The sequence below is a fragment of the Bos javanicus genome, chromosome 4 (genome assembly GCF_032452875.1).
Source record: "Bos javanicus breed banteng chromosome 4, ARS-OSU_banteng_1.0, whole genome shotgun sequence".
In the NCBI taxonomy this organism is placed as follows: domain Eukaryota; kingdom Metazoa; phylum Chordata; class Mammalia; order Artiodactyla; family Bovidae; genus Bos; species Bos javanicus.
Window position 1 is genome coordinate 118,069,094 of NC_083871.1, and position 14,807 is coordinate 118,083,900.

At 47.1% G+C, this 14,807-nt stretch overlaps 1 protein-coding gene across 9 annotated transcripts in view; it reads left to right on the plus strand.

Moving 5' to 3' along the window:
- RBM33 (RNA binding motif protein 33) overlaps window positions 1-14,807 on the plus strand; it is a 110,965-nt gene that overhangs the window by 68,704 nt on the left and 27,454 nt on the right. For 7 of the 9 annotated variants that reach the window (XM_061415297.1, XM_061415298.1, XM_061415301.1 and 4 more), the window contains 5 exons: window positions 5,204-5,336; window positions 5,715-6,058; window positions 7,254-7,526; window positions 8,903-9,190; window positions 12,473-13,123. In XM_061415297.1, coding sequence (XP_061271281.1) covers window positions 5,204-5,336; window positions 5,715-6,058; window positions 7,254-7,526; window positions 8,903-9,190; window positions 12,473-13,123 — 1,689 coding nt within the window. The remainder of the gene's footprint in view (window positions 1-5,203; window positions 5,337-5,714; window positions 6,059-7,253; window positions 7,527-8,902; window positions 9,191-12,472; window positions 13,124-14,807) is intronic. The other 2 variants (XM_061415299.1, XM_061415300.1) reach the window with 1 other exon arrangement.

Consider the following 14,807-nt stretch of genomic DNA (forward strand, 5'->3'; position numbering starts at 1 on the left):
CGTGAAACTGAAAAGTGAAAGTGAAGTCACCCAGTCGAGTCCAACTCTTAGCAACCCCATGGACTACAGCCTGCCAGGCTCCTCCGTCCATGGGATTTTCCAGGCAAGAGTACTGGAGTGGGGTGCCATTGCCTTCTCTGAAAATTGTCCTTAGAAGTTAGAAATATTCAAAATAATCTCCCAGGAAATCTGAAAGTGCTTAGAGACCCTCAGGCAGCTTGAAATTTTTCCTGAAAACTAGCTCCATCAGTCTCCTTCGAGCTCATTCTTGTAACCCTGTGACTGCTTCCTTTTAGGAAAGGCTGAAGGGGTTAAGGAGAGGATGTGTGCCCTGATCTCCTCCTCTGCAAAGTGAAAGTCAAAAAGTAGCAAGCTTCCTACTAACACAGTGGGGAAAGCCAGTGTGTTTCTCCACGGATACTTTGCCTAATTTGTCATGAGAGAACCTGGGTTTGGGCGGACTTGAAATCACTTGTGTGACAGAAGGAGAGAGAAGGTTGTAAAGAGCCCCATTGCAGCAGCCACATGACCAGTGCCATTCAGAGCTTCATCTGCGGGGGTGAGACTTGTGGCTCTAAGGTGCATTTATAAACAAAAGGCAGAGTTTATAAATAACCACAGATGGCAGAGGAAGCCTGAGTGTTTTCCCAGCATGATGTGAGCCTGATAGGAGAAATGCTGTGAAGTATTGTGACTTCACATGTTAAGTAATGAAGAAAGCTGTGTTTGTAGGCAGGACAGAAAGGTTAGGAAGTGCTTCAAGCTTCTCTGAACTGTGAGCAGAATCAGGGAAGCAAGACAGAATCCGCGACTGCTGGCTTCTGGGGAGCTGAGCGGAGGCGGCAGCTCTGGAGGATTCTTTGGCACCTGGGGCTGAGTTCCGCCTTCCAGGTGTTGACGGTACAGCCAGCAACACTGCAGACCTCGTGTGTCCTTCAGTGGCCACTCGGGACTGAAGCGGAAGTGGGCTGGGCTGGGCGGGGTGCAGGAGGCCCTGGACGAGGGACTCTGAGAGCATTGCTTCTGAACAGTGGAAGTTAAGCTTTGTCTTACTTCTTGGGGGACCGGTGAGAGTCTTTAAGTCAGTAAAGGTTCCGGTGAGCGCCGCTGCCTTCCCGTGGTTCATCCAGATCAGCACTGAGGGCTGAGTGGAAATAGCCGTACAGGACTTTCTCTCTTTCTCAGAAAACGCTTTTACTCTTCCCATCCTTCTTTCTGATACCGTTTCTCTATGTCTGTCCTCTTTTGTCAACTCGCTAGCATAGCAGTGACTGATACAGCTAATGAGCTGTGAGTCCTGAAGTGTGCTAACCGTAGTTCAGATTGAAAGCTTGTTAGCAAATCAGTAGTGTAATAGTTCCAACTGCTGTTGTAATTCAGCATCTTGTTCGTGTTTTTTACGTGAAAGCTGGCCAAATGCAGTATCAGAATGTGAATGAAAATTTCTAGAGTACTGCTAACATTAGCCTTGAGCACATGATTCATGGCAGAAAGTTCTCTGTGGATGGAGGTGCACCTGGGGAGGAAGCTCGAGGGGCAGGAGCATGGGAGAGGGTCGCAGGCAGCCAGGGAGCCTCAAGGGACGCTGCTGGGCCCATCAAGAGGAAGGGGAAGCTTGGCAGGGGTCTGACGTGGCGTGTGTAGAGCTCCACCCAGCAGTGCCGGGTTCTGTGGGGATGCGGGCTTGGGGGCCAACCTTGGCCCGGGCGCACACAGTGTCTCCCAGGACAGACCACTGGCAGGAGAGTGAAGGAGGGACAGGGAAAGGAAGTTTCTGAACCAGGGGCTTATGAGAGGGCTCACATTTTGGTTGAAACAGAAGCACAGAGTGAACATCCTGAAGAAGTCAGGATGTGGACATTTGTACAAAATGCGATGGTTTCCAGAATTCATGTTTTGCATAATAGTTATAAACTGTGATTTTCACATCTGAGTCGGGAAAGTGTCATTTTTAGAATCCCCAGATTTAGTCATTTTGATGACTTATATGCACTGAAACTTCCCCTACTGTATTTTCACTTGTTTTTCTTGGGTACTAAAATCTGTGATTAAAAAGTAAAATATATAATAGTGTCACGTGATTGGATTCCCTTGTCTGTGAAGCGGGGCACGTCCCTCTGCCCTCACCGTGAGTCGGGGAGTGGGAGCTGGGGCGGTGGAGGCTGTGGCCGTCACGTCTGGTCTCCGCCCGTCCTGCCTGCAACACAGGTGCTCGCGCCAGCTTCACAGAGTGACTTGAGTCCCGTGCCGATGGCTGCGGCCACTGCTGCTGCCCCGCGGGAGTGCACTGGAAGCAGGGGCTCTCGCGTGGAGACTGAGTCCTGGGAAGGAGGGAGGGTTTTCACTCCCTCTTGTGACGGTGCCCAGACGCGAGCCTCGGTGCCGACTCCGGCTGGGCCTGACTCGTCCCCGGGTCTCCCACCACGTGCCCTTGGGGCTGTCAGACTAGCCAGGGAGGCAGGGCATCGACCCCAGGTCCCGGTGACAGCGCCGGTAAGCCCCCCCAGGTCCAGCCCAGGCGTCTCACGCCCACTTCTCAGCACACGGGTGGGCCGGCCAGAGTGAGGGCCTTTCCTGGCACAGCCGTCCTCCTGCCATCGACGGGCACTTCCACAACCACGGGGCTTTCCTGAGGCCTCTCGGGGTGCTGTCTGCCCCGCCAAGCCTGCACCCAGGCAGACCCTGCCCTGGTGGCCTGACGCAGGCCATACACACTGGCTTACACGTGATCCCCGTGCAGTTATCTGAAGGGAGCTAACATTTCTTAGGATGCTGTAAAGGTTGAAAAGGTTTTTTTACTTGTCTTCAGGTATGTGTTAATGTTTTACTATTTGTAAGCTAAAACCTCATGAAAAGTTCATGTGTTTTATTTTTATAAGGCTTTAAATTTAGTGGTTTCTTTTACCTTTTACACCCAGTGCCTTGTTTGAGGCTGTGGTGTATGTAGTTAATGTCTCTTACCTGTCCCTTCTGTGTTGGTCTCTTTGAAACTGTCTCTTGGTGCTCCTCTTCCGGAGGAGGGACAGGCAAGTATACTCCATAGTAGGCTGAGGAGCAGGCTGTGCAGCTGGACCCCGGTTTTACTTAGGTGAGCGTTGCTAATTTGTGTATCACATTGCACAGATGGGAGGCAGCATGACCAGTCAAATCTTGTCGTAAAACAGAGGGCAGACAATTTTAAATTTTATTATCTGGGCCACTCCAAGAAAAATGATTTAAGCATTAAAAAAAAATGATTGGACCTTGATTGCTAATATGTTATCATCCAGAAAGTTTTGAAGTACATTTACATGTGAGGAAGAAGGTCTGTAAAACTACAGACAGGATACTAGTGCTGTATTTCATAAATACTTTATTAATAATTGTTCTTTCTAAGTTACTTGACAAAATACCCATGTAAATGCACACTACATATTCATTGACTGCACACAAAAATACGAGTCGTTTTAAAACGGGGGGAAGAGTGGCAGTGGAAGGCAGAAGGCGAGTCCGTGGGGATTCCTAGTGTGGTTTGACCAGTCGGTGTCCATGTAGGATAGCTGCTGCTGGTAGAAATAGGCTTTTCCAGCATTGTATTGGGTTAGTGCAGAAGAGTAAATATGGAAGAGCATCCATATCACAGCATCATATTCGAAGTTTCAAATTAACATTGTGATAAAAATATGTACATTTATTAGGGGTACAAAAATGTGATTATTTAGTCTGAGAGTATACAGTCATGTATTCTCAGTTATAAATCCGACATTTGTCAGTTCCCAGTATTTAATGCTTCAGTTGTATCTTAATTGGTGCCTTTATCTAGAATGAGAGGTGATGTTCCCTTACGTCAGATGCCAAACATTCTGAGGTGAGAGTGTCCTCGGTTTCACCCACATAGACACAGACTTCAAGAATTCCATCCTTGCGGCTTTCTGACCACATAGCTCTGTGTCTGTCTATGAAGAAGTCATGTTTGTGTCTAAATATAGTTTTGTTGATGTCATATAGCCAACGGTCTTACAGGTTTGTGATGTTTATTCTGGTGTTCATTTTGCATTATCCTTAAAACACTGTGGATAGAGCAGCTGTTTAAAGAGAGAAGGAAAGCAAATGTAGTTTGCAAAAGTGTTTTCAACATTGTAATAAAATGCCACAGTTAGAGAGACTCGCTAGTTGTATTAGTAATAAAAGGACAGGAGAATCATTAGAATTTCAAGTTTGTGGGAAATGTGATTTTTTTTTAAAGTTGAGAAATTCTTAATGAAGTGTTATTAAATGATAGGATATATAGTTAATGAATTTCTTGAAAAATAAGTAGGAAAAAATGGGGCTTTCTTAAGTAAATATATTTTTTTTTTAAAGTAAATGTATTTTTAAAAATTCTCCATAAATACTTGGAAAACCAACTGAAAAATGACTTTTTAAGAATCAAGATATAGTTGATTTACAATATTAGTTCTGGGTGTATAATATAGTGATTTAAAATTTTTATAGATGATATTTCACTTAAAGTTATTATAAAATGCTGGCTGAAAATTATTATAAAATACTGGCTGAAAAAGAAGTAAGTAATTTTAGGTTGTTTTTTTTTTTCTTTTGTAAATTTTTACTGGTAATGTGTTCTTGAAAAATGGTAATCTGTAAGAGTTCAAAATTTTTTAGCCAGTAGAGTCTGACTGTGGTATTTCTTTTGTAGTAATGTGGTTTCTTAAACATTTTCATCAACATTTTCACATTTTCCTATTTCATCAGACGTGGCTGATTTTTGTTACAGTACACATTCAATTTCTTTTTCTTCTTTTGAAGTAAAGCAGCTTCATAGCTGTGGCTTATGGTCCTTTCAGAAAGGTAGCAAAGAATAGCATGTTTGAGAAGATAAATGTCAGGAACGCTGGAAGTAGACATTTAGTCTTTCAGATTAATGGGCAAGAAGGTCAATAATTGCGTGGATTTCAGTAAGCTTAAAATATTCTGCTGGTTCTGTAGTACTGTGCAAACATTGAATTAATTTTTAGGTGTTGCATTTTGATGGCTGACTGTTTAATTATGGGAGAGATATACAAAATACACCTGTTTTGTAACATGAGGTTGTACATAGATGGGGGTGGGGCTGCAGGAGATCAGTTACTTGATGTTTTCAGAGGAAAACTTAAAACAGATACACCTTTCTGAACATTGCCGTTTATTTTCCCGCCTTCCATCCTGTTTTCCTGCTGTTCTTTAGGGCCCTCCAGAGTTCCCGCAGCACACGCCTGGCCCCGTCCCCAACAGCTTCAGCCAGCCCCCTCGGCTTCCTCTTCAGGACCAGTGGAGGGCCCCGCCCCCGCCCCAGGAGCGAGACCCTTTCTTCTTGGGAGGTAAAAGGGGGTGCGGAGGACGGGAAGAGAGCTGTGTGGGGCCCTGTGCCTGGCCACGTTTATGCTTCATCCGCGCTCAGCCCCCAGCCGGAGCTTCTGTGAAGAGTGTCCGGTTTCTGTGCCATAGCCTGCCTGTCATTTCAGATGCTGTGATTGGCCACTAGTGGCATCTGAAATGTGAAGACCTCACAGGAAGGGGGCCGTCATCTATAGAAAATAACGAAGGAAGCGATCTAGAAACAGGCAAAACCTAGAGTTCTTTTCAGATACTCACCCCCAGCCACCACTTGTAACTTTTGTCCTTAGTAGGACAGTACATAAAGCTGATTGCTACGGAGTGTTCTAACTAGAGGTAAGTAATGTTGCAACTCCCCTCAGTTTCAGGTGAGCCGAGGTTCCCGAGCCATCTCTTCCTGGAGCAGCGAAGTCCCCCGCCACCGCCACCTCCTCCCACGCTCCTCAGCAGTGGTCACCCTGTGCCCACGCCCAGCCCGTTGCCGTTCACCCAGCCCGGCCCAGCGTTCAGTCAGCAGGGGCAGCAGCCTGTGTTCCCCAGAGAGAGGCCTGTGAGGCCAGCCCTCCAGCCGCCAGGGCCTGTGGGGCTCCTGCACTTCAGCCAGCCGGGGTCTGCAGCTACGAGGCCCTTCATCCCTCCTCGCCAGCCCTTCCTGCCAGGCCCGGGACAGCCCTTCCTGCCCACCCACACGCAGCCCAGTCTGCAGGTGAGTGGCTTGTGGTTCAGAATCCAAAGGACAAGCTCCACCTTTTCATTCTAGTCTTTTGAGATGTGGAGAGTGTTTAGAGAACAGGGGCGTTAACCTTAATGTACTCTTGATTAAAGACAACTTTCTTAATATTGCTTCTTAACCATAGGAAAAATGGAGATAGTGATTGTCATTTTTTGGGGAAATGAAAAAATTCAGTATTAAGATTTTGTGAAGGATGTTCTATATACTGCTAATAAAATTATGGCATATTTTGATAATACCTTCGCTTATCACTGCAAGATTCTCAGAAGGTTAACAGGAAGTTGGGTTCTTTGTCAGATCACATTCCTGCAGTGTGTAGTGGGGAAAAAGGGGTTGCTGCTGCCTCCTTATTTGAGAGATTAGTGTGCCCTCTGCTGGTGGTTTTTCCATCAGCTGCTGGAGTGTGCTCTCATCAGAGCGTTTCGTCCTGTATTTTAAGTTTCCTCTTGAGGTGTGTAACGATGATGTGCTTGAACTAATTGTTTAGAAACCACATAGAATATATACCTGAAATAAAAACAGGTAAACGGTTATTTCTTAAGATGTTAAAGTAAGATAAACATTTTCTTCCTAAATTATTTTACTAAAAAACTATAATTTTGGAATTCCCTGGAGAACCAGTGATTAGGACTCCTCTATTTCAGTGCTGCAGGCATGGGTTCACTTTGGTTCCACCATCTAGAAACAGTTAGCCCAGCTGGGGTGACACATTGTTCAGTCTTTTCAGTGCTTGCGTCCCCATGATGCTTTCTTTCCCCAGTGAGCTTGTTGCCATCTCTCATGGTGGTGAGTATCTTTCACCAGGCAGACGTTGGCATTATCTGGCTCCCCAGCTCAGGCACGCGCTGGCTCTTTCAGTGCGTGGGGATTAGACAGTGTTGCAGAGAGCGTCCCTGAGGTTGTGTCTCCTTCCTCCTCAGTTATTTCCTCAGGATGCATTCCTGGAAGTTCAGTATTTGACGGTTTAGAGCAGATGGAAAATGCCAGATAGTAGCTTTTGGCAAATTACTGCCTTTAAGGTGTTATTCACCTTCATCAACCAATCTGAAATGAAATTGGTGCCACTTGAAGTTCCTTCTGGTGTTGGGTCTTCAGGGAAGTGGCTGCGCTGGAGCGTGACTGGTTCACACGTGGTAAACTGTCGTCTCTCTCTCTTTTGGCCTGGAAGGGGCCGCTGCACCCCCCGCTGCCCCCGCCACACCAGCCGCAGCCGCAGCCGCAGCCGCAGCCCCCGCTCCAGCCCCCGCTGCAGCCCCCGCTGCAGCCGCCCCCACCGCACCAGCCTCCGCACCAGCCGCAGCAGCACCACCACCACCTCTCCGTGCCGCCCCCTCCGCTGATGCCTGTGGCTCAGCCCCAGTTCAGGCCTCACATGCCGGCGGCCCAGCCTCAGCCCAGCAGCAGCCGGATGCAGTGCCCCCAGCGCCCGGGGCTGCGGCACGTGAGTGTCCCGTGTCCTCAGCCAGCTCCGGGGATGCCTGTTCTGGCGCAGGACTTTGGTGTATCTGCCTGTTTCTGTAGTGATAGATGATGAGGTTATTGATTGATGGATAACTTTAGAGAATATTTTTGGGTGATAGTCATGCTACCTTTGCCAGTGGCTTATTACTTGCTACTGAGATTATCTCTAACTCCTCAGGCAACTAGTGCATATGTAAGTGAATTCAGGAAGAATTTATTGAATATCCTTTGTTGTCAGGCGCTACTCTAGTTCCTGGCAATAGACCAGTGCACAGAAGAGATGCATTTCCTGCCTTCATGGAGCTTAATCATTGGGGAGAGCCGCATTGATTCAAGTGCTGTCAGCAGATGTGTGGCTTGTCAGGTGTCGAAAGAGACTAGAAAATGCGTGTTGCTCTGAAATTCAAAGATTAGTGATCATTACTGTCTTGTCCCCCATTAGATGGACGCATGCTAAGTCATCTCAGTGGTGTCCGACTCTTTGTGACCCCATGGACTATAGCCCACCAGGCTCCTCTGTCCATGAGATTTTCTGGGCAAGAGTACTGGCGTGGGTTGCCATTTCCCTCTCCAGGGGATCTTCTCCACCCAGGGATCGAACCCGGGTCATGTCCATTGCAGGTGGATTCTTGTCTGAACCACCAGGGAAGCAAACCTGTGTTTTTCTCTAAGTAACGTTGAGACTAAAATGATACAAAAAATTGGAAAGAATTTCCAGATCTGGAAAGGAGGTGCTTTGTAACCTGGACTTATAAGCAGAGCGGCAGACGATGCCCTCAGCCTTGCGCTGAACTGCCTTGGGTGCTCCCTCGCTGGCTTCTCACAGATCTGCACGCTCCTCTAGGTGTGCGGTCTGTTGAGAATCCTGAGAACGAACATGACTGACAGGTGTCCTCTCCGATGAAACCTTGGGGCATCTTTCTCCTCCAGAGTGTAGTTTTTTTAGGGCACTAACTTAATGCTTCGTTCTTTGTTCTAACTGGAATTTAGGGGCCCGTTGACCATGGGGGTGCCAGTAACCCAGCTGACTCCTCATGCAGGAGTTGATTGCTCTGTTGATTCTGTTAAAAAATGTCCCAGTCCTGTAAGGCAGCCACTGCAGTCATCTGGTGTAATACGCATAAAGAGGAGGCTGTTCGCAGGCTGGTATGGTGCCTTTCCCAGTCCCAGGGCTTAGCTGTAGGCTATGCTGCTACATAGAACAAGAGACATTTATGTAGGAAGAAAAGGTTTACCAGCGGGACAGTGTCCGCCTCCCAAAAGAGAAGTCACTCACTCACTCAGATTAATCTCATGTGCCCAGTTTCTTCTCCCGAGTCTCCAGTTGTGATTAGAATTTCTTTCTTCCTGTGACAGAACACTACTTCTCAGAATGTGACCAAGCGACCAATGCAGCAAATGCAGCCAACTGCTCCGAGAAACAGTAATTTGCGTGAATTACCGATCGCGCCGTCTCACGTTATAGAGATGAGTACCAGTCGCTGCTCCTCCACACCCGCGGCTCAAGTGAAACCCATCATGAGCACGTCTCCTGCCCCGAGGCCCGGGGTGGGGCCCAGGAACACACAGGGGAAGGCCGAAGGGAGAGCCAAGCCGCTTAGCCCTGTGGGTCAGCCTAAAGAGGAAGCCAAGACCGGAGCAGAGGTGGGGCTTCTTTTTCTTTTTAATTAAAAAATAATACTTGGTCTCAGACAAGGAGATCTTACAATCAACCTGTACCTCTTAGGTAAGAGGTAAGCACTTCTTCCTGCTTAGAACACACTTAGCATCCAGTGTGTTCTTCCCAGAACCTTCCCACGTTCTTTTCACTGGTTTCTCTTGCAGCCTAACCCCCATATTCAGAGAAGGCAGTTTCATTCTCACTGGCCCTGTCTTAGACTGTGTTTATGTATTTATACAGTTGCAGTTACATGTTGCACAATCTGTGTATATCAGGAATCTTAGCGGACTACTTCTCTAAAAGGCCCAGATGATAAATATTTCAGGTTTTATAGTCTGGATGGTCTCTCAGAATGACTCAGCTCTGCAGGTTTAGCGCAGAAGCAGTTATAGACGGCCCTGCATGGATGGGCGTGGCTGTGCGCGGTGAGCACTTTGTGTGAAGAGTCGGTACTGGGCCGAATTTGGCTCATGGGCCTAGCTGACCCCTGACATACACGCTTACGTTCCTGAGACTTGTTCTGCTTTTACACTGTGAACTACCAGAAGAGGACCGGCTTTACTGTGGACCTTTAAATAAGACAGGGTGGGCGTATTTTGTTTTGAATTGTGTAATTATTGCTGATTTCTAAGCAGGTATAAATAGGTAAGAATAAATAAAAATGCACGTCCGTGTTCTACGTGATTTCCAATTGAGATGTTATTTGATACAGTTCTGGTTGCTTGGTTGTGTTTTGCTTAGAGGTGGCTCAGTGTTAATGCAGTATTAGTCATGAAGCTTAAAACTTTTAGGGTATTTCTTTCCATTAGTAACATGTATTAGCTCACTCCTGGGACAAGCCTCTTCCGTCCATTGGTCTCCTGTCCAAGTAATGAGTGTGCTTATCTAGCACTTCCCTGCAGCTTCCCTCTGGGCTCCCCTAGAATTACAGACACGGAGGCTGGGCAGGGTCTCGTGTGATGCAGCTTTCACAAAGCCGGGGTGTCCGGTGTAGTGCAGGCCGGAGCACACCCCCGAGCAGCCGACTGCCATCGCCAGCAGAGCGGCTCTGAGCCTGTGACTTCACGCATGCTCCTGGGTGTGTGTGTCAGAGACGTGCCAGAGACCTGTATGTGAAAGTTATGCTAATTTATAGTAGTGTATAGAGTGTAAGAAATAAGTATTGTGTATTCACTTAATGTTAATTGACTTCATGTATAAAAGAGTAATGGCAAAAAGACTTTCTTCAGGTAAGAATACAAGCAAGTCGTGTTTTCTTATTAGATTGTCTTCTAATAAATTATTGTAGCAGCTGTTAGGGTAATGCTTCCAAATCAGAGGTGTAAATATAAAGTAAAAATATTGAGCTAACATTTAAAAACATATTATTAGAAGAAGGATGACATTATGGTTTTAAAATCAATATATGAAAAAATAATGTAGATTTACAAAGTGGACTGAGATAATTTAGAAATCTTTGCTAACAGTTTTATCTTGCTTTTATTTTATGTAGGTAGTTCCTAACTCACGTATAAATGGATTTGGCTCAGAAAAGTGAGGTCACACACAGTTGTATGATGACAGTGGCTAAGTAAAATGAGCAAGGTGGCTTTTGAGGCTTGCTCTTGTGCAGTCTGCCCGTCCCGTCCGTAGTGGCTGGTTCAGCAGGCTTCTGCGGACGCCTTCCCTAGAGGAAGACGGGCACTCCGTGCGTGACGTGGACTTGCGGGTGGCCACAGTGCAAGTGGGGTGGAACCAGGAGTGCGGTTTTTTGTGGGGGTTGTTTTTTTGTTTCTTTTGCTTTTTAAAGTCTTCTATTTGTTTTGCTTAGGTAAACGTGAAATGTGATTTCTCTTGTATTCACCCAGTTGATAAAGATACAATAAAGGACAAGTCTATTTTGAAATATTTCTACCTATATTTTTGAACATACTGTAACTGTTTTTTGATTCCTTGGGGAAAAATCCGAGTAGGTGGTAACTGTCCTGCCTTTCAAACAGTGCGCCTTCTGGACCTGTTACTGCTGCCCCAGAATGACCTGGCTCTTGGGCTTTTTGAACATCTGTTTTCCTGTCTTCCCCTAATGTCCCTTCCAGCTCTGTGTAGCCCTCATCTAGCTTCAGATTTGCTGTTTGAAGTTAGATGGCTGAGTTGGTCAGAATTGCTTCTGAGATGCAGGTAATGAGGCTTTGGCTCTGTGCCTTGTAGGTCCAGTGCACGGGCCCTGGGGGCACCAACTTCAGCGGTATTTTAGCCTTATGCTGGTGGTTTAGTCGCTCAGTCGTGTCTGATTCTTGCAGCCCCATGGAACTGTAGCCCGCCAGGCTCCTCTGTCCCTCGGATTCTCCAAGCAAGAATGCTAGAGTGGGTTGCTATTCCCTTTTCCAGGGGATCTTCCCAGCCCAGGGATCGAACTCGGGTCTCCTGCGCTGCAGACAAATTTGGTCTTTAATCCCAAACTTGTAAGGTTTATCTGTTAGCAGTGGGTTCTGGGCAGATTCAACCCTGTTATATTCTCTTGTAAAGGGTCTGTGTGTGATGACATCTATGATTTTTTAGAAATAAAATTATTACAATTTTAAACATGCTTAACTACTAATAAAGTTTCCTCTCTGAATGCTTTTTTTTTGAAAATTATTGGACTTTATAAAGATTATTTTGATAGACTTACAGTGGTTTGAGGCTGGCATATTAAAGGCATCCCTTATATACCATTAATATTCCAATACTGCAATTGGCAGCATTTTGATTCTGAGGAGAGTGCATGAGTTCAAGGTCAGAGAGATTGACTTGGCTGTTCATTATAAGCAATTATTCTGTGACAAATGAGTTTGAGATCAGACTGAAAATTCTGTACGAAAAATCAATAGTTCTAATCAGGCCCTTTCAGGTCATTTACACCCACCTTTTGTTGGTTCGTCAGAGAAGAGCCAGATAAAACCTGTGACAGCAGGGCCTCCCTGCTGCTGCAGTTTCCATTTCAAACATATTTTGATATCGTAAATGAATAGTTTAATTGATTTAAAGTTGTAAATGAGTAGAAATTTACATTATTTAATTTTTAATATTCTGATAAGATTTTCCAAATTAGCTTTAGCTGTGTAAATTTTTTTCCCTCCCCCGGGGAAGGAGTTCCACTTAAAGTGTATAGGCAGATTTGAATGGTTTCTTTCAGATCCTGAATTAAAGGGTTTTTAGAAAGTGCCTTTTCTTAAGTTTGTTGAAACAGACTAGAACCGTAGCTCGCCTTGTACTCCAGAGTAAAGCACTTGTGTTTTTGGTTTCAGTTTCCTGATGAAGACGAAGAAACGAGGTTGTACCGCCTGAAGATAGAGGAGCAGAAGCGCCTGCGAGAAGAGATCCTGAAGCAGAAGGAGCTGCGGCGGCAGCAGCAGGCGGGCGCCCGGAAGAAGGAGCTGCTCGAGAGGCTGGCCCAGCAGCAGCAGCAGCAGCAGCAGCAGCTCTGCGCCCCACCTGCCCCCGCCGCGCCCGGGGAGCCGACGCCCGCCCCGCCGCCCGCCAACGGTAACCCGCTGCTCCCCTTCCCGGGGCCTCCGGTCAGACCCAATGTGAAAAACAGACTCCTCGTCAAAAACCAGGATGCGGCCGTTGGAAACGTTCCACCAAAAACATCGGGTTTTGTGCCGTCTGGTGCTCACACACAGTATCCAGGGCAGCAGATGAAACCACTGAGACACTTGAGACAGGCCAGAACCATACCTCAGAGTCCAGCTCAGCACAAAGCCCTGCAGGCAAAGCCTGCTGATGCGGAGGGGCCGCCGCCGCCCTCGCAGGCCGCTCGAGCCGCATCCCTCCAAGGCCGGCCCCCGGAAGCCAAGCCCGGCGCCAAGAGGACTGTCATGCACCGGGCCAGCAGCGGCGGTGGAGACGGGCCGCACGTCAGCTCCAAGGTCAGGGTGATTAAGTTGTCAGGCGGGGTAAGTTGACGAGGTCACCAGGGCCTCTTGGACTCTGTGTTTCTCCGAGTGTGTCCCAGCTCCCAGAGAGTCTGTGAAGGTGGGGTCAGGTCACCCTCTGCAGTCCCGTGGGCAGCCCCTGTCCCCCGAAGTGCTGGGACCCCTGCTTCAGGTCTCTTTGAGTGTTAGTGGAAAACCAGTGTGACAATTCCTAAAGTCCCGTTTTAGGAGTTTTGTAGAATTTTTAACTTCTTTTTGTAGATAATTTATAATAGACTCTTCAATTTTGTTTTAAAAATTAAATTTCCTTTACCACAAAAGAGGTAATCTATTGCGTGTAGCTTTAGATTTAGCGGTGCCTACGGGTGGGGAGGGGACAGTGTATGTTGCTTTTAAGCAGCTTTGTCCCAGACACCATTTCCTGTCTTCCAGTTCAGGCTGGTTGCCCCACCCCTCCATCCCCATTTGAGGAGAAAGGGGATCGACCAGATCCTGGCATGTAATCACGGGGGTCTTCCCGCAGTGTCCTTCGGAAGTGGGGCGCACGTTGCTCCTCGCCTCACCTTAGCTCGGAACCCGTCTTAGAGCATCTGTAGTGAAGCAGCCTGCCTCTGCAGTCTGGGTAAACCCAGCGCTTAAACCGAGCAGACTGGCTGCAGACAGACCCTGCTGTAGGAGACCCTCCTGTCAACCCGCGTGGAATGCTGTTGTTGTTCAGTCGCTCAGTCGTGTCTGACTCTGCGACCCCATGGACTGTATAGCTGGCCAGGCTCTTTTGTCCATGAAATTTCCCAGGCAAGAGTACTGGAGTGGGTTGTCATTTCCTTCTCCAGGGGATCTTCCTTACCCAGGGATCGAACCTGCGTCTTCTTCATTGCAGGCAGGTTCTTTACCACTGAGCCACCTAGTGCTTTCTTAACCCTGCCGTGCAGTCTCTACTTACTGTAGAAGGTACGCCCATCTCTTGCTTTAATTGTCATCAGTTAACCACAAAATATTTACAGTAGGGAAAATGCGTGCTTAGTCGCTTCAGTCATGTCCAACTCTGTGACCCCATGGACTGTAGCCCGCCAGGCTCCTCTGTCTATGATACTCTCCAAACAAGAATACCGGAGTGGGTTGCTATGCCCTCCTCTAGAGGATCTTTCCAACCCAGGGATCAAACCCATGTCTCTTACGTCTCCTGCGTTGGCAGGCGAGTTCTTTACCTCCAGTGCCACCTGGGAATCCTGTAGGAAAAGTAAAGGACCTCAAATTCTCAGTCCCTCCGGGGACGGCAGAACCACTACAAGTGGAAGGAGTGTGGAGTCATTTGCTGTGCTGAATCAAGGGCAACTCGTCCTTAGCCCTTTAATTAGATGAGTTTCCATTGCTTTTGTTTCTCAGTTTGTATGCTAAAGATGTGAAGTATTTCAAATGCCGTAAGAAAATTTTTGATAAACCAAATCTATTTTTTCTCACCTCCATTCATTGTGATTCAGAATGTTGATAAGTAACGGGCCTGTGTTGTATCAGATTGTTTTATCTCTAGGTGAAAACCCAAGTGTTCATCAGTTTCTAGCGCCTTTGTGGCTCCTTGCTTTGGACCTTGTTTTAATCATAGTCTTTGTCATGTTTTTACTGGAGTTATAAACTCAGAGCATGGGCCCTGGGGCCGAGGTTGGGAGTAGGCCTTTTGCCCAGGCAGTCAGGTGGTGCCCTGTGG